The 23,497-nt window shown below is 42.4% G+C and overlaps 2 protein-coding genes across 2 annotated transcripts; one reads left to right on the top strand and one right to left on the bottom strand.

Moving 5' to 3' along the window:
• Nucleotides 1–3: 3 nt before the first annotated feature.
• On the top strand, nucleotides 4–16,278 carry LOC136437069 (uncharacterized). Its single transcript, XM_066431536.1, has 8 exons — nucleotides 4–449; nucleotides 2,650–2,729; nucleotides 3,118–3,224; nucleotides 5,582–5,654; nucleotides 5,870–5,928; nucleotides 10,877–10,949; nucleotides 13,254–13,351; nucleotides 13,817–16,278. The coding sequence occupies exons 1-8, from the start codon at nucleotides 148–150 to the stop codon at nucleotides 13,997–13,999; spliced, it is 975 nt and encodes a 324-aa protein (XP_066287633.1). The 5' UTR covers nucleotides 4–147; the 3' UTR covers nucleotides 14,000–16,278.
• On the bottom strand, nucleotides 11,311–22,920 carry LOC136437070 (oxysterol-binding protein 1-like). The gene is made up of 3 exons (XM_066431537.1): nucleotides 22,482–22,920; nucleotides 17,707–17,847; nucleotides 11,311–17,377 (listed from the first exon to the last, which is right to left on the bottom strand). The coding sequence occupies exons 1-3, from the start codon at nucleotides 22,619–22,621 to the stop codon at nucleotides 16,717–16,719; spliced, it is 942 nt and encodes a 313-aa protein (XP_066287634.1). The 5' UTR covers nucleotides 22,622–22,920; the 3' UTR covers nucleotides 11,311–16,716.
• Nucleotides 22,921–23,497: the final 577 nt, after the last annotated feature.

Here is a 23,497-nt window from a genome sequence, read left to right as displayed (position 1 = left end):
ACGGCACGCTATACCACCTGACGATTCAGGGGCCACACACAACACATAAGCATCCAACGGCGTGTTGTCGCGTGTGGAGTTACCGTCTGGTCGGTTGACAACGCCGCTTCAGCTTTATTCTACGTTGTTGTTAAATTCACCAAAAGTATGGCTACGGCACATTATTTACCTGGGCGTCGAGGGGAACCAATATCCAAACATCGGTCAAGATCGGCACCACCTTACGGCGTAGACCAGACGCGACTTCGGGAGATCGCAACACGAAAGTTAGATCCTCGGGTTCTAAAAGACGTGAAGGAGAAAGCACGGTCTGCATGGACGGACCACAGCGAGAGGAGGGCTTGGACACCGACGTCGTATGGCGCTGACTACCACATGAAGAGCCTGGACGAACCCACCCCCATGCGGCCCCCCGAACCACAGAGGCGTAACAAACCCCATCCACCAGAGTAAGTGAACAACAAACCACCAATTATCTGGATCCTATCGTCTTTGTCTCTCCTAACATACAGAACTGTATCGTAACAGTATGCTACGATACTAAGTTTTAATGTCCCATATCATACACTAAAACTTCTGAGATCAAAACTGACATGGAGGTCACTTGGTTAGTTAGAATGATGATTTCGAAGGTCACTCACTGACAGGTAAACTAATAAGTACAGGTCAACCCTTTTGGAAACTACACTGAATCCCCGTGTAAATTGTCATCGATTAAACCATTACAAGTATTATAATCTACCACAATTGCATGACCACAACTATTGTAATAACACAGACGGTCTAAATTATGTATAAACCTTTCCTAGTCTGACATATATGTCTAGCAGTAAGGTAGAAGCAGGTAAAGGCAAACCTGTTTCCTTTGACCCAATTTCGCTCGTAGTGTTGTCGCTGTACAGTGTGTTACCAGTGGTAACTTGTCTAACTTGTCCTGAATATGAACCGTTCACAAGCTACTTTCAACAGCGTGCCAGTTTATGAAACAATATTTACAGTCACGGTTGTGTTATTTGTACACACAATACTATTGATCAGACGACTTGTTGACTTTTTAAGCTGGCTATTATCATGGATAGGTTTACCAAAGCACACACCTCCACCTGGATTATGACCGTCCGGCTCGTCTGCTGTGTTTACATGTTTATTTACATTCTAACTAGGCCAAAGGTATGTGTGCTATCCGTAGACTATTGAAATCGTGTCCAATTTTCTATCAGTTTTAATAAATGTGTATATTGAAGCGGAAAACGGAACAATTAGTCGCGAAGACGTGGTTTTTACAAATACACGAAGGGGAGCACCGCACTAAAATGTCATACTTATAGCGAAATAGATCGCAATGTAGTGTGCCTTAGTTTGGATGGGCAAAACTTGCAATGTTACATTCAACAACCATCCAAGTGGAGAAGTTTACGTTAACTGGTCATGTTGTTTTTGGTGTGGTTGTATTGGGTTTCGCAAAATAAGAGTAGGGGGTTACGCAAATATGACGACCGGGTCACTCAATACACGTAACCCACGTATTGGCTATTGCACCTGCCAGTGGGCTGTCTACTAGATTCTGTCATATTCACAATACAATACGCTCGTTCTCATTTAGATGTACAAATCGCTGTGGCCAGCCTTCATGATTTGATATGAGCCAAATTACGGGCACCATCGACGCTTTCTTCATTTCCCACAACACCTATAATGTTTCACGAAAAATGCACCACAACATTACTTATGGGTTTTGACTTAGAAGAAGTTATAGCAATGGGCGGCCTAAAAAGCCTAAAGATCGGCTGTCGCCTGAGGAGACATGCAAAATTTAAAAAGCAGCCGAGAACGTAACAATTCAATTCAGAGAATGACCAGGTGAATCCAGCTACCGAGGCCCTCCGAAAAATCAAGTCAGATTTCCGTTACCGTTTGAAGTCAGACTTTCCTGACATTAAGATATGCCACATATAAGGTGCCAAACTGTCGTTTTTAAGACTTAAGGCTTTTCAAACGAACACATAAGAAGTGTTTGCTATCAGTTGTGAAGCACCTCCCGGAACAAAAGACATTACAGTAATGAATGTAATCTCCGTTACCATCGTTTGATGGCTCTGTGTTGTTAACAAGGCCTGATGTAGGAACGCTGCCCATTTTCTAAATGCCCATGCATACATACGTCCTCTTACTAACAAAAGATGTAACGCAAAAATGAACATCTTTTAAGGAAAAGCCAAAGTTTACTGTTGTAACGTCCGTTACCGGTAACGGAAGTTACACCTGTGGCAGTTATCTACCACATTTATTTATCGTTTGCCTCGGCCGGGCAGATGAACCATATCAGAATATATATTGGCTTTATTTCTCGCTGAACAGAATGTCACTTTCAGCATTAGAACGTCAACACATTAGGTTTGCAGAGCTTTGTCAGACGGACAAATAATACATACGTCGTCTGCGTACAGACTCATCTTGCCTCAACGCTCAGGTCTTTAACAGAAAAGGAGACAATAGGCTTCTTTTTGGCATGCCGTTACTAGCAGATATGTTATCAAAGAAGGCATTGCTCCCACGTAGTGTAAAGGTCAAGATGCTTATTCAGTATACGAGTAGCCATACTGAGTACACTGGTATCTACGTGTAATTACGGTTCTGTCATTTATCCAGAGTTTTCCTGACCACGCGACTGCGCAACGTACCAGGCTATCACGACGCAGATGCGGCTATGGGCAAACCTACCTACAAAAGTAAGACTAAACCTGGTGCTACATCAATTAACAGGACACAGTCTATCCATAGTTTGCATGCTTGTTATGCTGCCAAACGTCTACAGAAACACAAAGACATAAACACTCACATAACGTAAATGTAGGATCGTCCATTGACCCCATGACCTGGAATGGCTGGGGACATAGGATGTTATCGCCACAAGGTTGACTGACTTAACGTGATATTATCAGTTGGTGACGTGCACTATTATCCTTTGGGTCATAATATGTCATATTGTATGTATTTTAGAACGACATGCATATCTGACAGAAATATAACAACAAATAAACAATAGATGCATCTCAAATATCTTAGATCATATCACCATTGCTTTGATGACTAATGAACCCTTGTGTTTGTCTAAAGTTGATGCAAGTCGATCGAAGAAGGAACAAGAGCTGAGAGCTATTTTGAGGAGGAAGTACCAGGCCCGCCCTGCTACCACGTCCATGATGCAGTTCGACAGGAGACGGGTAAACCTACCTCATACATCACGACTTCAACTAACGGATATCATTACCTTCGTATGTGTGGATGTGCAAATGCCCGGATGTGGATGAACAGCATAATTCGAGAAGGCTTGGACGGATTGTATTGATATTTAGCATGTTGGTAGGTCTTCTTGAGACCTCGAAATGATTAGATTTTGGGCCTTCTGGCGGCTCGTTATGGCACTCCAGCGGAACTTCCTATTTGATATCTTGCGTTCTGGTCATGCCATTTTTGAGTGGTAGATACGTCTCGGGGCAGAGAATAAATGGTGTGGGTTTGGGCCTCCTAGTGCCTTTTTGGAACTGCAGGAGCAGGTTTTGTTTCACACTTTAAAAGAGAATAACTAAGAAGGGGGTGACGGATGGTAATAATTTTTGGTATGTAGGTAGCTTGAAGGATAATTAACATAATTGTGTACCTATGTACCCGAGAAAGAGGGAAATATTGATAGATATCAATTATGCAAATGAAGACTTCATTTGCATAATCAATGAGAAAATACTATAACTGAAGAGGGCGTTGACAAATCATCATACTTTTTGGTGTGATTAAATGCTAGTTTTTCAAATCAAAATCTAAGTTAAAGAGTTAATGAGGAAATCTTATAAACCCAATGTGTTCTATGATAGGACCATCTAAACATGAGGCATTTGTAAGTGAGGAAGTGAAGATTGTTCAAAGAGGAAAAAGATGCAAATTAAGACCTAATTTGCATAATTAAAGAGAAACTTCTATGATTCCATACTGGTAAATAATGGCAATTTCATACTTGTGGTATTTGGAAGTTGCGTAAAGATTAACATAGTTGAGAATAAATGTTTCAAATTATGACCTCATTTGCATAGTCAATGAAATTCATCAGTCATAAAGGTCAAAACCATATGACAAAGGTATGATGTCAAGGAAAAGGATATTATATTGAACCCTTAAGATTCTTAAGGTCTCCTTTTAACCACAAGGTTTATTAGCATAGTTGAGAATAAATGTTTCAAATTATGACCTCATTTGCATAGTCAATGAAATTCATCAGTCATAAAGGTCAAAACCATATGACAAAGGTATGATGTCAAGGAAAAGGATATTATATTGAACCCTTAAGATTCTTAAGGTCTCCTTTTAACCACAAGGTTTATTAGCATAGTTGAGAATAAATGTTTCAAATTATGACCTCATTTGCATAGTCAATGAAATTCATCAGTCATAAAGGTCAAAACCATATGACAAAGGTATGATGTCAAGGAAAAGGATATTATATTGAACCCTTAAGATTCTTAAGGTCTCCTTTCAACCACAAGGTTTATTAGCATAGTTGAGAATAAATGTTTCAAATTATGACCTCATTTGCATAGTCAATGAAATTCATCAGTCATAAAGGTCAAAACCATATGACAAAGGTAGGAGGTGAAGGAAAAGGATATTATATTGAACCCTTAAGATTCTAAAGGTCTCCTTTTAACCACAAGGTTTATTAAAAGTTATGCCAGCATGAAGATGATCTAGTCTCACCAGGTCATGAGATCACTACGACTTTCCTCAAGGTAGCTGACGTCACTGCTTCAGACACGTGATCATACGGACACATGATTTACACGTGACCGATTGTGTTCGTCATTTCGGGTGGTGACGCCAAGTCGGCGTTCCCGTGTATGAGAAAACTTTAGGCGTTAGCCTCAAGCGTCAAACCTGTGCACGTTAAAGAACCCGACACACTTATCGAAGAGTAGGGTGTGATGATTCTGTGTGCTTGGTTGAAAACGCGCACCGTGGCGAGGCCGCCGTGACGTTGCACGAATAGCCCTGAGATTATACCCGAGGTCCCAATTTATGGATGCCGTCGCATTTCATTAATCTTATTTGGACACGTGATCAACACGTGACCACATGGACTGGTAATTTCAGTAGTTAGTCAAATAAACCTGATGGAAGTAGGCAGTGGCTGGGCTTACACGCGCATTTTCCACGCAAGCACACTCGGAGTACTCAACCGAAGTCCGACTCGGCGGCCTTTGTAAACAAGCTTCCAGTGAGTTATGCAATGGTCAGGTCAGGGATGATATGAAAATCAGTGAAGTCACTAGGCGCAAATTTGGAAATTTGTGGCTTACTCTTTATGCCATAGTTTCTAGGTATCTGTTTTATAATTTTGTGCTCACTGTGGTGCAAATTGGTCATGATTCATAGCGAGACGATACTGTGGCAGTCACACCGCCGCGCAGCTGGGCATTTCCAGGCACTTCGTGGCCCCATGTGTACAGGCCGCTCTTGAGTCGGACTTCGGCTGAGTGTGCCAATGCCAATGAATACTGTACGTAATAGATTACATCCTTTTTACTTTTAGGCTCTGAATGACACGTTGGACCCTCACGCGGCCCAGGCTACGGAAGCGTGGCTTAAACTAGCCAACGACAAAGGTGTGTGATGCTACCATGTAAAGTACATCCAACTTTCTTTTTGTAAATCTAGATCTACGTATGAAAGTCACCATATGTTGTCCACGATTTTTCTGTGAATGCTACCTTTCCTTACGTATCAGTAATTGCTCAGAGTGTACTTCGCGAGATTGTAACGATAAAATGTGTTGAAACATTTTTCTCAACGTCGCCTTGTGTTGTTGTTCTTCTGTCAGACAAACAGGCCGTTTTAGGAGTTATCAACGACATGGCCAACAGACGACAGATAGAGAAGGTAAGTTGAACTACCGGTCGTTGCTACCTTTATTATAACGAGACAAAAAGTCATTTCCAAAAAGCAAGGGCCCAAAGCGCTATCTGCGACGTTGTGCTTAACAAGCACAAAATGACAGCTTGAAATGTTACCTATTCCATAAGCACTAATCAAACACACTTCCATGTATCCCAGTAGATTATAAAGTTACAGCGAGGCTGCAGATGACACCTGATATCTGATTAAAGAGTATATGTCTGAAAATCGTACTTACGTATATGGCGGTGTGGCGAACATTCAAAAGAATACCTTTTCCCGCTTTCCCTAAAGCCCTGAATCAAATGAAGTGCACATCTTAAACTGTATCTATCTGTATCTATATTCAAAATGTAGCCGATATAACCGCCATTCGGCGTAACACACCAGCTTCGCAGGGATGCGGCGCGGAAGCAGCTGGTTATATTACACTGAACGGCCTGTTACACATCTGACTGCAACCGTTCTTTAAGCTATTAAGTGAGGATGTTTCTACTGTGATCGATGACAATGAGTCCAATCTACTATGGTTCTCCGGAAAATACGAACTTTTGAACACATTAATCCTTGGTTGATAACGCTGGTACCTAATGGCATGACTATTCATATTTCATCCATATGAAATATGGTTGAAATATATTGTTTTTGGTCATGTTTCTTTCGTCTTCTTCTTCTCCTCCTCATCCTATCAAATCTTCAAAGGGCTTCATCTCAGTCGTCACTAGGCCAAATGAGCTGAAATTTGGTATACAGGTAGAGTGGGTACACCCCCCCCCCCCAGATATTCTTTTTTTTATAAATGCCTTTGAAATGATTTTATTGAGTTTTTTTGCCAGTTTCAGACCATAAACGTGAATTTTAGCCTCTGGTGTCCTGGTATGAAAACCAAGGGACCTGAAATTTAGTAGAGTTGTGCATTGGATATTTACTGAAAGGAGCCCATTATTGTTTTGGCATACACCATACATTCAAAATTAATTATTTTAGGCTTTTTTGTGTGAATTTGTGTCAATTCCAATACCATATATGGTGTGGGAAGTGGCAGCCAATGGGAGCACTACATTCCAAAATGCAAGGGCCTGATTGGCCAATTTGTTTAATTTACCTTACATTTCTGGTTTAGGTGCTCTAGTATCTATACCAAATGTGGTATGGGACTGCCTATGACATGTGTGCACAGGATTTTGGTCACACTTTTAGCTTTTGGCTACCCCACACTGGTTTCGCTCACACAGTTCACCACACAGGCTACACCACACAGTTCACCACACAGGCTACACCACACAGTTCAACACACAGGCTACACCACACAGGCTACACCACACAGGCTACACCACACAGTTCAACACACAGGCTACACCACACAGGCTACACCACACAGTTCAACACACAGGCTACACCACACAGTTCAACACACAGGCTACACCACACAGTTCAACACACAGGCTACACCACACAGTTCAACACACAGGCTACACCACACAGTTCAACACACAGACTACACCACACAGTTCAACACACAGGCTACACCACACAGTTCAACACACAGGCTACACCACACAGTTCAACACACAGGCTACACCACACAGTTCAACACACAGGCTACACCACACAGTTCAACACACAGGCTACACCACACAGTTCAACACACAGGCTACACCACACAGTTCAACACACAGACTACACCACACAGTTCAACACACAGGCTACACCACACAGTTCAACACACAGGCTACACCACACAGTTCAACACACAGGCTACACCACACAGTTCAACACACAGGCTACACCACACAGTTCAACACACAGACTACACCACACAGGCTACACCACACAGTTCAACACACAGGCTACACCACACAGTTCAACACACAGGCTACACCACACAGTTCAACACACAGGCTACACCACACAGTTCAACACACAGACTACACCACACAGTTCAACACACAGGCTATCCCGCACAGGTTTCCCCCTGGCCCACACAGTTCACCACAGGTTTCCTCCGCACAGTTCACCACACAAATTTCAACCACACAGGCTACACCACACTGGTTTCCACCGCTCAGTTCACAACACAGGTTTCCTCCACACAGTCCACCACACAGGCTACACCGCACAGGCTACCCCACAGAGGATTTCCGCCACACAGGCTACCCCACACAGGATTCCGCCTCACAGGCTACACTACACAGGTTTCCTCCACGAATGTTACAACACACACTGGTGTTACACTACAAAGTTTCCACCACACCGGTTTCTACCACAAAATCGCAAACAACCTGTTAACCATGCTGTTACAACCAGTAATTTATCTATCGCCGGTCGAGACCCGACGCTGACAAACTGTGCCAATTCCACAACTATGATGCATACTAGACATGTAATGATTGAAGACCTTTATTGTATGTTCGTGCCCCGAGGGGCTAGATACAGGTCGTTTAACACAAACCTAACTAACATCTAAGTGACATATACAGTGGAATATGTACAGTACATTGTGTAAACATACATGGTAGAAGAAAGGGATAAGCTAAGCTAATCTAGTAAAGTCAACTTCTTCTCGCTTCTTTGTACATGTGTAGATGTATGAACAGATCATGTTTCTTATACAAGGGTTATCTAGACGCAACAAAAATATGAATTTATCCGTTGCGTTTAAATATTCAAAGTATGGGAATTTCTCATTAATACATTTGAAAAGAACATTTCTGTCAATATCATAAAGTTAACAATCTAAAATGAAGTGCCGCTCATCTTCTATTTGATTTAACTCACAAAATTGGCAAATTCTATGTTCTAGAAGCGTGTGGTTGTGCCTTCCTGTTTCAATATGTAATTTGTGACAACTAATCCTGAATTTAGTGACAGCTACTCTATGCTGTATGTTACTTATAGATAAATACTCTTCTTCCTTATACAGGGACTTAAACAGTCGGTAAGTTCGTAATTTGTTGCTATAAGATTTCTCTCTATCATCATTGTGAATTTCGGATGAGAATGTTTGGGTGTAAATATCTTTCAAACGTTGGCTAATGGAATTGATGATAGGAGTCATGTTTGTTCCCAGGGATACCTGGGGCTCCAAACGAAGGCAAAACCACACCCTTCTAGTATCTTACGAACACCGGACGCCCAGCATCTTTTACCATTAGAATCTAGCAGAAATTGACATGAAAGAGCGTCCGCTTGTAGACTGTCAGCTGGCACGTTCTGGCGCATTCTGAGGAAATGTTTGATGGCGTTAAGGGATGCTTCAACTTGAATTGGGTACCTCCCTAGCTCCGCTCTTGACGCAAGGTTACTGGCTGATCTGGGAACATTTAGGGACTGTTTGCAGAATTTAAGATGGACGGATTCGATGGGACAGAATTTAGGACTTTTAACTGCGCCCCAAATTTCTGAGCCATAGAGTAGAATAGGTTTTACACAGGAATCAAAAAGTTTGTTTTTAACAGATAATGGGGCATTGGCTTTATCCAGTGACTGTTTGATTGCAAATAGAGCTTTTAAACCTTTGGAACTTAAGAATTTGTTATTTGCTTTGAACGTGCCAGCTGAGTTTACAACTATACCTGGATAAGTATATGACGTAACAATTTCTACAATATGACTATCAAATACAAAAGAATAGTTTTTTGGTAAGCGACCACCTTTTGAAAAAACAATAATCTTTGTTTTTCTAAGGTTTACATTTAGTTTCCAATGTGAACAGTACTTTTCTAGATTATTCAGGGAATGTTGTAGTCCCTGTTTTGACTCGGAGAAGATGACCAAGTCATCAGCATATAATAGACAGGGGACCACTTTGTTATGCATAACTGGAGGATTACAGAGAGTGTTGTTGAATTGACATATAATATCGCTCACAAATAGATTAAACAACGTTGGACTTAAATTACATCCTTGTTTTACCCCACACTCGGTAACAAAAGTCTCAGTCAGACCATTTCTAGACGCAGTTCATAGTATTAGAATACATACCTTCTATAACTTTGAGAAAATTACCACCTATGCCAAGTTTATTCAATTTATACATGAGACCGTTACGCCAAACAGAATCAAACGCTTTGCTGAAGTCTATAAAGCATGCGTAGAGTTGAGAATTATTGCTCAGGTATTTTTTAGCTAGTGTGCTTAGAACAAACAGGTTATCAGTGGTTCTGAAGTTTTTTCTAAATCCGGCTTGATGGGGTTGAAAGAGGTTGTTTTGTTCAGAGAATTTGACTCAACGTACGTTCAAAATAGATGAGAATATTTTCCCTAAACAGCTAATTATCGAAATGCCTCTGTAGTTGTCTGGCAGGGAGGTGTCTCCTGACTTGTGGATGGGGACAATGTGACTGACTGACCATTCTTGTGGAAAATAACCGTTTTGTAAACAAGTGTTAAAGAGATTGAGAAGGGGCTCTTTTAGCTGCATTTTGCCAGATTTTAACATTTCATTTGTCATTTCCGCTTGATTTGTTGTTCTTTAGTTTAGAGATTGCAGCGTTTAGTTCTTCTAAGGTGATCGTGCAATCAAGTACAGATGCGTTTGAAGGGGTGGACGACATGTAGTCCCAACGGCTGCATATTTATCTTCGCCGAGAAGATTATGTTTTCGAAATTCGATTTAAATACTGAAAATGTGACTATTCACCGTTTTTACAGCTTCAAGATATGTTCAATTACGACCTATGCTCTAAATGGAAAGAAGAACGTATAAATTAGTACAAAATACGTGAAAACTTCAGGAGCCTGATTCTCGGAGCTCTCGTAATTTGCTGCTGCTCGCCTGCGCTCCTATACTCCCCGCTCCCATCCGAGTAATCTCCGACTAATCACATAACACGCCCACTAACACGCATATTCACCACAACATCCCCTCTATTTCATGTCATCTTTAGGCATTGCCCAAACGTCTAGTAAAATATTATCATTCTTCTTGCAGCAGGCGGAGACAGCGTTCAAACCAGAGGTCGTACCATCTCTGCATAGATGGCTGAAGAAGGCGGGAAGATCAGGTATGGACGTACTGCGGCTTTTCTTGGTAGATCATGTCAGTATCGTGCAACGGTAGTTTTCAGGCAGTTGCTCCGGAACCTGACAGAAATATAAGTCAAGTCAAGTCAAAGTTTATTGCACAACGATTGTAACAGGTACAATGTAAGGCAAAGATAAAATACTACTGGATACTTATATCAAACTACTAAAAGCTACAGGAAGGTTCTATGCTATACAATGGTTAGGTTCTAGGCTGTACAATGCTCCATTTCAAACTATAAGAAAGCACTATCTATGTAATATTATCAGAGGTAAATGATATCAACAGGGGATACAATATGGAGCTGTAAATGTCAATTATACAATGATATGGTGAAGAGATGAATGTCTTATACAACTAAATCGCTATTTCACGGATTCTTTTTTGCATAGATGTATAAATATATTGGCCTAGATATACAGATATTGTTTCAGGACATGACATAAGTACACAAAACGTCTCTGTTTTCGACTGAGGTAATGTTACATTTGTTTTACACTTAATTGTCTGCAATAACTTCACTCTTTCATCTACATATGTTGGACATTCCATTAAGAAGTGATATTCGTCTTCGACATTTTCCTTACACGTAGGATTGTCTCTCTGATTGGCTTGGACATTTCTGTGTCTGCCTTTTTCAATTTCAAGACAGTGTGCTCCAATACGGAGTTTTGTTGTGTGTGTTATGAAGGATTTGTTTTGGACTGACTGGAGGTAGTTCTCTATATGAAAGTCGGTTTTTATTTTTGAATATGTTTCAAGTTTCTTAAAGCTTCTTATCATTTGCCGCCAGCTTGACAGAAACTCGCCTTTAAGGCGCTCCTTGAACATTTCTCCGAAATATTTGGCATCGACGCTAGGGTTCAACCAAATGTTTTGGAGTCCATGTCTGCAAAGTGTATCACGTATATGAACAACCCAGTCTTGTTCTTGTCTAACGGCTTCGTCATACGCCTTTTTTACAATTCTGTCGTTCGGCATGCTGTTCAATCTTATCCAGTATTTGACCATTTGAGTCTGACTATCTATGTATAATGGATACATACCCAGTTCGCCTCTCACAGCAGCGTTAACAGAACTTCTGGGGACGCGAAGGAGTATCTTGCAGAAATTTAGTAAAACATATTCTAAATCGGAAATTTCATACGAAATTGATGGTTGGAACACTGTTATATTTTGGTTTGCTAGATCACTAGATCGATATATAATATTTAGCTTGTCACTGTATCTACTAAGTCGGAGAAGAACAGGTCGAGTAGAAGATGGTTCGGTTTTTTTCCCGACACGGGTTGCCTTACGGATATTCACATCTGATCCTAAAACCGGAGATATTATGTCGGATACAGATTTCCTAATGTTTTCATTTGGATTCTCAGTTATTCCATGAAGTATGAGGTCTCGTGATTGAACATTTGTTCCCAATATTTCACTACAATATAGCAGGATTGGTTTAACTAGGCTATTAAATAGATCAAGTGCCAGAGGTATGGATGGGTTATGATTTGACATGAGGATGGACTTTAGTTTAAAAGAAGCCCGGAGGGCTTTTATTCTAAGTTGTTTTGTTGCTCGGTGAAAAGAACCAGGGGGTGTTATATCTACCCCTAAGTATGTATAAAAGTTAGTTATGTTTAAAGTTTGTCCCTGTGATTGAAAACTATGGTTTTGGCTATTACCCGTTCACGCATTTTTAGAGAATATCATAACTTTAGTTTTGTCTCTATTGATTGAAAGCTTCCAGCGTGTGCAGAACTTATCCATCAAACTTCTCGACTACCTGGTGCTGTCTTTGGAAACTAACCATAACTGCAGTGAAACACTCGGAGCCGTGTCGTTACATATCGTTTCGAGTTTTAGAAAAGACTATTTTATCAACTTACATCTATTTTCATCCGTGTGGTGACTGTTAAGACAAATTCGTTTGCAGAAACGTTTTTTTCCAAGCGCTTAAGATTTACTTCTATAACAGTTCGATATGGATTAAGGAGGGATTACTACAGGTAGTGCTCAATGGATCGCCGAAATCTTCGTCACCTTTTCAATCGGGCCTTCATTACAGCAAGGAGGTTTTATATTGATTACAGCAAGCTACTATTCGGGTTGTTATGAGAACCAAGGAGGTTTTATATCTATACGGTGTCCTTGAGAAAATCATAAAGCATCTCTATTCTTTCTATTCAAGCTAAGCACGATGAAGAGTGAAACACGAAAAAGAATGTCTCTTGGGCTTGTAGACTGGTAACATTCCTATTTAGACATTGTTTCTATCCTCTTTGCCGAGCAGAGGCAGAAGCCATGACACGTTTGATGAAGACTCTGTCTACCAGACCTACATCTCTGCCGACCGAAGGACCACACTTCCACATCACCGACTACAGTAAGGTGAGAACGTCACTTCCTCTGGTCTCGACTCAGTTTTGTTTGGTTTAAAAGATGTCGTTTTCTGCGGCGCACGGAAACTACGAATAATAATGACTAGCAGGGCACTAAAAGTCGACATTTTGTCCCCTTGATGTAATGAATGGAGATTCTCCAATAGCGCGAACTAGTCCCAAACCCCATACCTTCGCCAAATAATTAGCCTTTTCGAGTGACATATCATAACTATTTTTCATTGATGATGCGACTAACGTCCCCATTGCTAAATTGTATCAGTTGATCATCTACCCAAATAACACAAGTTGTTGAAAGTATGAAAGTCAAGGAAGGCTTAATATTTCCTCCTAGATTGCGTAAACAAGCTGCTAGTATCAAATAATCTAATACTTTTGAGATCCCATCCCACCATATAAAACCTCCTTGGATTTTACGTCACTAACACTTGTTCGTTAACTGGTACCGTTCCAGGTTGCAGAGTTGTACGGGGCCAACCCTCGCCCTTACCGCCGGGACTTCGTCCTCCACCCGGAATGGAAATGGGAGTACATCCACAAGCACGGCGACATCAAGAGGACCGCGCCTCACCTGGCACACATCGAGGCTCAAACAACGCCATACAACAGGGGCCCACAAATATTCACACCGTCGTAGTGAATGAGGTCTACCGCCTATAGAGCGTATTCACTAATGTACTCTCCATATCAATGAAGCGGGCAGGTGCCTCATTTGCATTTCAAGTGGCCGTAACCCAAGTGCGCAGCATTTCTAACGTTATATATCAACTATCCTTCTGGAATTCTCTTCTTTGAGTTATACACACTTGAAGGAGGTTATTTGTCCTATTTGAGAGGATCGGAAAATCTCTCCGTTCTTGAATTACGATTCACTGAAATGCAAATCGCTGTGTCCGCCTCCATGTTGGTATCCCAAATGTTGTATGACGTCACATGAAAACGCTTATTGAAGCAGCAGAATGTTCTTGCCTCGAGGGATCAGATCCACTGTGAAAAAAAAAAAAAAAATAGAAAAAGAACCCGCGACCTCGTTAGGGATATAGCGATCATTTGAGAAAATTTCGTTCAAACTGTTTTGAAACAAAAAAAATCTCCATGAAGTAAAACCTGACGTGCCCTGTGAGTGCTCGAGGGGCCGTGCTGGATCATGGGGCAGCGGGATGGTGGAGCCGGTAAAGTTCGTTGATTTAGATGCTGCTTCTGAGAGCTTGCGTTTTTTCTAATTGGAAAAAATTGTATTTTGTTTGAAGACAACGACTTGCGGTGGCAATTTTAGACTTGGTTAGGAGATTCAGACGGTTAACTAACGGAACACCTGATAATTCTAATTAGTTAGATAAGTTTCAGTATAAAGTAGAGTGGATTCATTCCTCAAGCTAACCGACATCGATCTTTCATACCGCAGTCTTTTCTGAAGATACGGCGTGAGTGTGTACGGTTGGCTTGAGGTTGCCCACTACTTTGCCGAGTAAAAAAAGTTTCATTTTGGACGTAAGTTGGCATGGTTAGAATATGTATTGTAATAAGTGGGTGTAGTCGGTCGTGGGATTGGTCTACTTTTAAACATGTGTAGAGTCGGGATCCTAACCTTGTCGTGCTTAACAGCAATACATCTCATGTGAACGAAGGATTAGTCAGGTTCTTCACAGAGCACTTTAGGGGAAAGAATGTAACATTTCCTTCGTCGTCATATAGTAGACCCAACAATAAGCCATCGCAAAACTCCGACTCAAGGTCAAAGTTCAACATCCTAATTTCTTTTTGGGGTTGGGGGGGTCGACACAGAGGGCTATAGTCGCTCTCATCATTATTCAAACCTTCTGTCAATTACAAACGTGGAATTGGTCTTCGGGCGAAGGGATTTGTAACTGAAAATTACTCTGCATGAAGTAAGTGGGCATTACTGTCTGGGATTTTGAACCTTGACCTAGACCACAATTCTTCATGACTGCACATACGCTCTCGGAACGGTGAGATGGCTTACCATTACATAGCAATGAAACATTGTTAAGACTTTCTGGTCGCCTAAAACTGAATTCGTGTTGCGTTTGACAGAAAGCGCCTTTCTGCGCTTCCGTATACCTGCTCTGTGGACCAAAATACAAATGTATGGTGCCTATCGTGTAAAAACACTCCCTCCGAGCTGTCAAATTACAATCACGGCGCTTTCCATACGTCCTGTCGCAAAACGCTTTCTGAGCAACTTCAGACGATACATTCACAAGCAGCTCATAGCGCTGCGGAACGCTCCGGCGAACCTTGCGTCGTCTGACACTGCAAGTTGAACATTTGGGGAAAGGAACTCATCCATGACAGGGACTTACATGTAATTCTTCACGACTTTGACTGGGTAACTTCAGGTTGTATATATCTTACCTCACTAGGTAGAATGAAAGTAGACGTTTTGAAGGCATCCATGAATTCGCACGCCACAGTCGCCATGCTGGTTGGTTGGACATGGGGAAGTCAAACATGTTCCTTTCCATGCGCGCTTTGACAAACATTCAAACTGTAATCAAGTACAAATTCCAACTTACTTGATAACGTCCAGGTCTAACCATCCAGAGTGACGTAAACACGGTATGGTCACGTGAGTGGAAAGACCTTATTTGGCGCCAAAGCCGGATGCTATTAGTTAAGTAGCAACACTTTGTTGCAAAGAAGGTAAAGCAGTTTTATGGCCAAAAAAGTGGAAATAAATAAATGCTGAAATCTTTATGGTAGTGACATCTACATCTACAATTTAATTACCTGTGCGCTTTGATTACCTGTACGATTTGTCACACTGGCGTACTTGTTGTTCTCCCGTTGATGATACCAAATTAAGGAAAGCAGGAGCTTTGTCTAATAGCCGTCTTTTCATTTGCCAATACATGAGTAATTGCCTTTTTGGTGTAATATATACATGTGTCTTGAGTACGTTTCGATTATTCAATAGCGCTATTTTAGACAATTTCTTGATAGAGAGATGTTACACTGGCTTTCATACAAGTATATGTATTATTTCCCGGTCTATCACTGCCAGGGGCTGATTGGTCCCGCTGCCCTAAGAGCTTGTAGTCGTTCCACCTCTAGTCAGGAGCTGATTTGAAAAATGAGACGTACCAATAGGAGCTCGCCAACGCCATTGTAACAGTCTGACAAAAATTTGTACATGTTAGCACATTAGGACGTTCCCCATTCTCCTGGCTTAGAGGTGCCGGCTGGCCACCAAGCTCCTATATACATGTAGCTAATGGCCTGACCAGTGGAAGGGCTGCTGAAGTGAACAGTGATTTAGTCATGGTAGCTGAGAGGGGTTTATTGTTAAGCTGTCATGATTACAATGAATCGTGGAGAAATTAAAGCAGAGGATTAAAGTATTGTACAGCGGTTTTCTGTTCGGCAATAATGAGTAGAAACAGCGTCCAGAAACTCGTCTTGATCCTCCTGACTGCTGCTATCTTCATCCTTGTCGTCCTTATCGTCAAAGATCTCGACAAATCCGGTCTTCTGGCTCCAGACAAAGCTACTGTTTCTCCTGCTGAAAGGGCCATAGGACCGTACTGAGGCGGCACTACCGGCGGTGGAGATCAACACACTCCCCGTGCTCCTGCGGGGAACCTTCCGTGCGTCGGCGCCACTCCCCAGCCCTGTGGCGAGCATAGAGGCCTCAAGGGTCTTCTCATGTTTCCTGGCCATCTTCAAAAGATCCTGGCTAGATTGCATCACCACCTTAGCCGACAAGTCGAATAGTTTCAGTTTTCTCTCCAATATTTGATAGTTAACGGCCTTCCCTTTTTTACATTCGAGGTATTCTTGCAGTTCCGTGGCGCGTCGCTTGGAGATTTGGCTATGACGTTCGAACTCGTCATTTGAGGCGACCAAGGCTAGGAGAACACTGTCCGTGTACTGCTGACTCAAGCTGTTCTGTTGATCGGTGCTTGCTGTGAAGGAAAGCTGGGATGAACCGTCAAACTGTCGGTCGCTTGCGTGTTTCATAGCCGATAACCACGCCTTCCGCTCCGCAGCAGAACTGCACAAATAACATGACAACCAATAAACAAGCAATCAACAATCCACTTTTGGTTGTTATTGAGTACAACAACAAGATATTAGGATTCTGCTAGTCCTACTGCAGTACCATAGAACGCCGCCAGGGGACCCATAATCAAACTCGTCTTCCGTTTTGGCGTCATTGCCCCACATCTTCCATGAAATATCATACATACATACTCACACACACACACACATACATACATACAAACACACACAAGCACAAACACGTGTACACATACACAAACACATTTAAGCATTCATACACATACACATACATATACATATGCACATATAAAAAAAACTTACCTAGCCCGCAGGAAAATCTTATCTGTATCTTTCTGAATAAGGAGAGAATTGGCGTCTCCCTTGGTGATCACAGCGCCTACTAGCGACAGGCCCGAATGTCTGCAGAAGCGACACCAGGCGCCTTTTGGGGCGGTCGGAGTCCTGAATGGAAGATCATGGAAGAGTCACCACGTGAACATCTTTAATTGTACTTCATCACAACGCCTTAGGCATTTTAACACCATAAAAGCAGGACGGAACGGACGTCGTTCCTGTCCTATTGGGGCATAACGGGTATATATCATAAAAAGTTTTATTGCAGGTTCACGCCCGTGGGCAAATACATTGCGGAAATATAGGACACAAGTGCTTTTAAAAAAGCTGATCTTGGCTTACAACTTGTACTTTCTTTAAAAATGTACAATAAGCTCATTATAAAAACTATCAATGTAATTATGTACATGTATATATCATTAGCACTATGGTAATTAAGTGAAATAGAAGTTCATAACAGCTATGCCTGTGACAAGATCCTATCTAAAATGACTACCTAATTAAATGTCAAACAAGTATTCAAACCAATTAACAGCTAGCTCATCTCTATTACTGTGATTCACTTTATCTTTACCGTAGCAAAATTTCACGGTGTAAGGAAAATGGATATTTTCACCGAACTTAAAGCCCCGGTTACACATAGATTTTTTGCTCTGAAATCCTCTCAAAAACACAGGAAATGCCATTTCAAAAGGTTCAATTTCTAAAATTTGCCAGGGGAGCATGCCACCGGACCCCCCTAGAAAGCTCGCGCCTATGGCGCTCGTCTCGCGCCTGCGGCGCTCGCTGGTCCCTCTGATAGTACCGAAGAACCCCCCCCCCAACAAAATCCTAGCTACGGACATGCATAGCGATATCCAATTGCGTCAAACGTAACCAGTACTTTATGAGACGGGTAGAAACTTCAATGTCAAGAGGAAGTCTACCTACTTCAGATCTACATGCTATATTACTTCTGTTTCTGGGGACACCAAGACTGTTTTTGCAAAAGCGATTATGTGTAATTTCAATCGGTGATGTGTCGTTCATTTTCTCAGTACCCCAAATTTCACATCCATTTAAAGCCCCTATCACACTTGTGCGTATAAGCAGTTCCATATAAAGCCCCTGTCACACTTGTGCGTATAAGCAATTTTACGTGTGAGTTCCGCATTAAATTTTGACAATACGCAGTTGTACGCGCTCAAAATATCCGATTTCTTGAGTTATGCGCGGCGCACATATAGCGTATGAGTAACGAATTCAGCGTATGAGACACGTATGATTTGCATATGAAGTGCGCAATACTGTTAACCTTGCAGCGAATAGCGTATGCTGAGCGAATAGCGTATGCGTATGCTGAGCGTATTCCGGACGCACACAACGTCTGCCGACCGTATGCCTGACGCACTTCTGACTAATGCCAATCGAATTATGAGCGTATTTGGTTGCATTGATATTAGTATGTACTTAAACTGTTATGGGGAGACGCCTCCATAACTGACGACAAGAAGGACCTTTTGTTGTACAGTTTTACTTTTGGAACACGCCATGACATTTAGAGTCATTATTTACCCTGTGAATTTGGTTGCGTTGACATCAGTAGTTACGAAAACTGTTATTTGTATAAGACGCCTCCACGAGTAACGAAAGGTAGATCTTTTATGTGTATGTGAAATTGACACATTTGTGTCGGGCATTTCAATGATTATTCAAATCAAAAGTTATGTACACTTTGCTGGTTGTGATTGGTTCCTCTCTGCCCTTAACTAAATGGAATACCCGACCCGACCAATGAAATACCAAATCTGGAAGGTACCCCGGATGTTCGTCAAGTACGCTATATGCACGCTATCCGTACGTTATCTGTGCGTTTGTCATACGTCACTGATACGTACAATGCGCTGCCCGATCGCAGGACAAACGGCACTAATTCGTGACGTATATTCTTATTCGCTAAACGTTCGATCATCATGCGTTGTATCTGCACTGCAAGCACGCTATGTGTACGCTGCTCAGATATCGTGCCGCAAGAGAAGCGTATTACCGCGTTTGAAGCGCAAACACAAAGCGCGCTCGCAACTTACTCGACCGATGTCGGACGGATGCACTGCGTTCTTATAACGTCTGAGCTGCGTGACAGCGTTCGCACGAAATCAAGTTTTCGGTAGTTTCAAAAATATCAGGCGTACTGGGCCGTTCCTTGCCTGTGCCTGCGTACCAAAAACTTTCACAAAACTATTGAGATACGCATTAGGTGCGTATTGTGCGCACGCCGGCGTATGACAAAAATGTTAATACGCAACTCACACGGACATGATATACGCACAAGTGTGACAGGGCCCTGAGTTCCGTACTAGATTTTGTCAATACGCAGTTGTTCGCTCAAAATATCAAATTTCTGCTTGGTCATAAACACCTTTATCTAACTTAGACATGATGCGATATTGTCAGTCCTATAATTTTCCACTTGGATAAATTATGGCACTTTTGCATTAATTATGTAAATGAGGAATTTATTTGCATAATTGGTATCTGCTGATGCTTCACTTGCCATAAACTACATATGTTACATGTATTTGAGTCTTATAATGGAAAACACTGCAAATATAGATTTTCCTCATTAATTATGCAAATTAAGTTTCGATTAGCGTAATTTGCACATCACTGTGTACATTTCTGTCTAAGCTACCTGCATACTGAATATCATGTAAACCCGTCGTCCCTTTGTTCAGTTATTCTCCTTAGAATATTTTCACAATAACGCCACTGCAGTTCCAGAGCAAGCTGCTAGGGGGCCCAAACCTACACCACTTCTTTATTACATAACAAGCAATCTGCCACCCAAAAATCAAGACCACAGCACGTCTAGGTCAAAAGATACAAAAACGGAAGTTCTGCTGCAGTACCAAGGTCACATACCAGGGGGCCCAAAATCGACCTTGAATTTCGGCCTGCCCACATACCAAATATCATCGTAATCCATCCAGAGGTCATCCAGAGGTTCTGGAGTTATGCTGTCGACAGTAGTGTGGAAACACAAACACACATACACACACAGACAGACACACCCAAAACTATATCTCCATTTACGAGATAATTACGAACATATTTGGTTGCATTGATATTAGTAGTTCCTTAAACTGTGTTTGGAAGAGGCCTCCACAACTGACGACAAGTAGAATTTTTCTGTATATGTGCAACAGGGACACTGGTTTTACTTTTGGAATATTCTATGACATTCAGAGCCATTTTACCCTGTATATTTGGTTGCGTTGATATCAGTAGTTACGTAAACTGTTATTGGAAGACGCCTTCATTCATCTTCATTTCGGGTACCCTCTAACAACCCCTGAAGGGGTATCACTGAGGGGGGGTCAGGCCTGACGGGCTACGGCAGGGCGGCGAGCCCGGCCTTAAAGGCCTCCACTGTCGGGGCTTGTGCGATATGCCCCGGCAGGGTATTCCACTCCTTAACCGAGCGTGGAAAAAGGGAAAGTCTAAAACAATCTGTACGTGCTGAAGTGAGTTTGTATTTAAGGTTATGGCTAGCTCTGGTGCGTCTTAGGTGCGTCTGTGGGCAACCGGTACAAGATACTGTTCAGGTGGGATATTGATGAGACCCTGGGAAATCTTATAAAGTGTAGTTAAACGTGCTTCTCGCCTTCTGTCTGCCAGCAAGGGCCATTTTAGGTCTTCGAGCATTTTAGATACACTGCTGGTGTATCTAAAATCACTAACGGTCACTCGCGCCGCTCTGCGCTGCACCTTTTCTAATGCTTGCGACCCGCCAGAAGTCTGGGGGTCCCAGAAGTGACAACAAGTAGGACTTTTATGTGCGTGTAACATGGACACTGCACTTGCGTGGGGTATTTCAATGATTATTTACATTAAACGCTATTGAGGTTGTGTTTGTTTCCTCTCTGGCCTTAAGAAATTAATACCTGACCGGACCAATTAAATACCAAATCTGTAATGTACCCGGATGCTCGTCGAGTACGCTATGTGTACGCTATCCGTACGCTGTCTGTGCGTTTGTTATACGTTACTAATACGTGCAATGCGCTGCCCGATCGCAGGACGAACGGAACTAATTCGTGACGTATATTCTTATTCACTATACGTTCGTTCATCGCGCGTTGTATCTGTGCTACACGTACGCTATGTGTACGCTGCTCAGAACTCATGCCGCAAGAGAAGCGTATTATCGCGAACAAAGCGCGAACACACGTGCATGCATAGCGCGCTCGTCCCGCACTCGACCGATGTCGGACGGATGCACTGCGTATTTATAACGTCTGAGTTGCGTTACAGCACTCGCACGAAAGTTTTGGGTAGTTCCAAAACTATCAGGCGTACTAGGTCGTACCTTGCGTATGCCTGCGTACCTAAAACTTTCACAAAACGATTGAGATACGCATTAGGTGCGTATTGTGCGTACGCCTGCGTATGACAAAATGTTTATAAAATACGCAACTCACACGGTCACGGACATGGTATACGCAAAAGTGTTACAGGGCCCTACAGGATGGGTTTGATACAGGAGTAAAAAAATCCTCAGGAGACTATCGGGTGAAACTGATGATCGATAACAATGTTTACATATTTGAACCATAGCTACGATGATCTGAAAATGGCCATAAATGTGGTTTGAACAAACAAAAGCAGTTATAGTGGTAGGTTTTGATGCAAGCTCAACGTCTACAGAACCACAAAAAGCATACGCGAGAAATGCCATGATACATGGGTCTTAGTGTGCGTACTTGTACTGGTAGAGTAGATCACCCGTCAGGACGAACCACCTCCGTTTGTAGGGTCCTGACAGCCGTCTGGCCCGCTCCAGCCATCCCTCCAACTCTAGATCCACACACAAGTCCACGTGTTGTAAGGAGGCGCCTGACATGTCGGTTACCGCCAGGCCGAGTCAAGGACAACCTTCGGCAATGAGCGCGTCACAGAAGTGCTTGTGTAGCGCAACATTGTTACGTCACCCGAGCACACGCAAGCCACCAGATTGCTTAGTTACTTCATTTCAGTACCTTTCTGAATCCGTTTTGGATCATAGACTCGGTCATGCTAGTCTGTACAACTACGAGTACCATTAATGCCAACTTCTATTTAAGGTTTTGCAAAAAATGTATGGTGCATACGTGTATAATTTTGCAGCACGCTTGCAGAGGTGTCTGTCTACATCTATCTGGGTAGGGTCACAGTTTAGTGTCAGGATTGTGACGTCATCAGCAGTGTTCTATAGAACGTCTTTCTTTCGGTTCCATGACTCCAACTCCTACCGACTCCATGTTTGACCGTTGAGACAAATGATACAACAACAGTTATCTTCACAGATGGCTCAGCCCTAGGAAACCCAGGGCCCACAGGGTGCGCTGCAGTCATCTATGAAAGATGGGGAGTCACAGAGCCTTTCACTGTACGCAAACCGGTAGGTGCTAAATCAAACAACTACGAAGGGGAACTTGAAGGCCTTCACCGTGCTTGCCATCGATACCATCACTAAAAGACGATGGAGAACGGCATAGGGGTTTAGCAAGTGGAGGCCTATAACAGCCTGGTACACACCATCAGAAACAAACTACGAGCACTCAAACTTCAAGGCCTCACCGTACAGATCACCTGGTGCCCGGGACACATGGTGATCCCTGCAGCCGGAAATGAAATTGCAGATAAGGAAGCTCAACTGGCAACAAACGAAGCAACACTGAACATCCTCTTTCACGTTACCTCTTCTCCATCTCTAGTATGTAAAGCCCCCCTCTCACTG

This window comes from Branchiostoma lanceolatum, chromosome 6 (assembly GCF_035083965.1).
Source record: "Branchiostoma lanceolatum isolate klBraLanc5 chromosome 6, klBraLanc5.hap2, whole genome shotgun sequence".
In the NCBI taxonomy this organism is placed as follows: Eukaryota; Metazoa; Chordata; class Leptocardii; order Amphioxiformes; family Branchiostomatidae; genus Branchiostoma; species Branchiostoma lanceolatum.
The sequence above is the reverse complement of the archived record's forward strand: the minus strand, read 5'-3'. Positions and strand labels throughout refer to the sequence as shown.

Bases quoted from the DNA above. Each gene is read 5' to 3' on its own strand.
- LOC136437069 (XM_066431536.1), top strand. From the start codon at position 148: ATGGCTACGGCACATTATTTACCTGGGCGTCGAGGGGAACCAATATCC. The intron at 450-2,649 runs GTAAGTGAACAA...TCATTTATCCAG, and splicing joins AACAAACCCCATCCACCAGA to AGTTTTCCTGACCACGCGAC. The intron at 3,225-5,581 runs GTAAACCTACCT...TTTTACTTTTAG, and splicing joins TGCAGTTCGACAGGAGACGG to GCTCTGAATGACACGTTGGA.
- LOC136437070 (XM_066431537.1), bottom strand. From the start codon at position 22,621: ATGTCAGGCGCCTCCTTACAACACGTGGACTTGTGTGTGGATCTAGAG. The intron at 17,848-22,481 runs GTACGCACACTA...TCTTCCATTCAG, and splicing joins GATCTACTCTACCAGTACAA to GACTCCGACCGCCCCAAAAG. The intron at 17,378-17,706 runs GTAAGTTTTTTT...TTATTTGTGCAG, and splicing joins AAGATTTTCCTGCGGGCTAG to TTCTGCTGCGGAGCGGAAGG.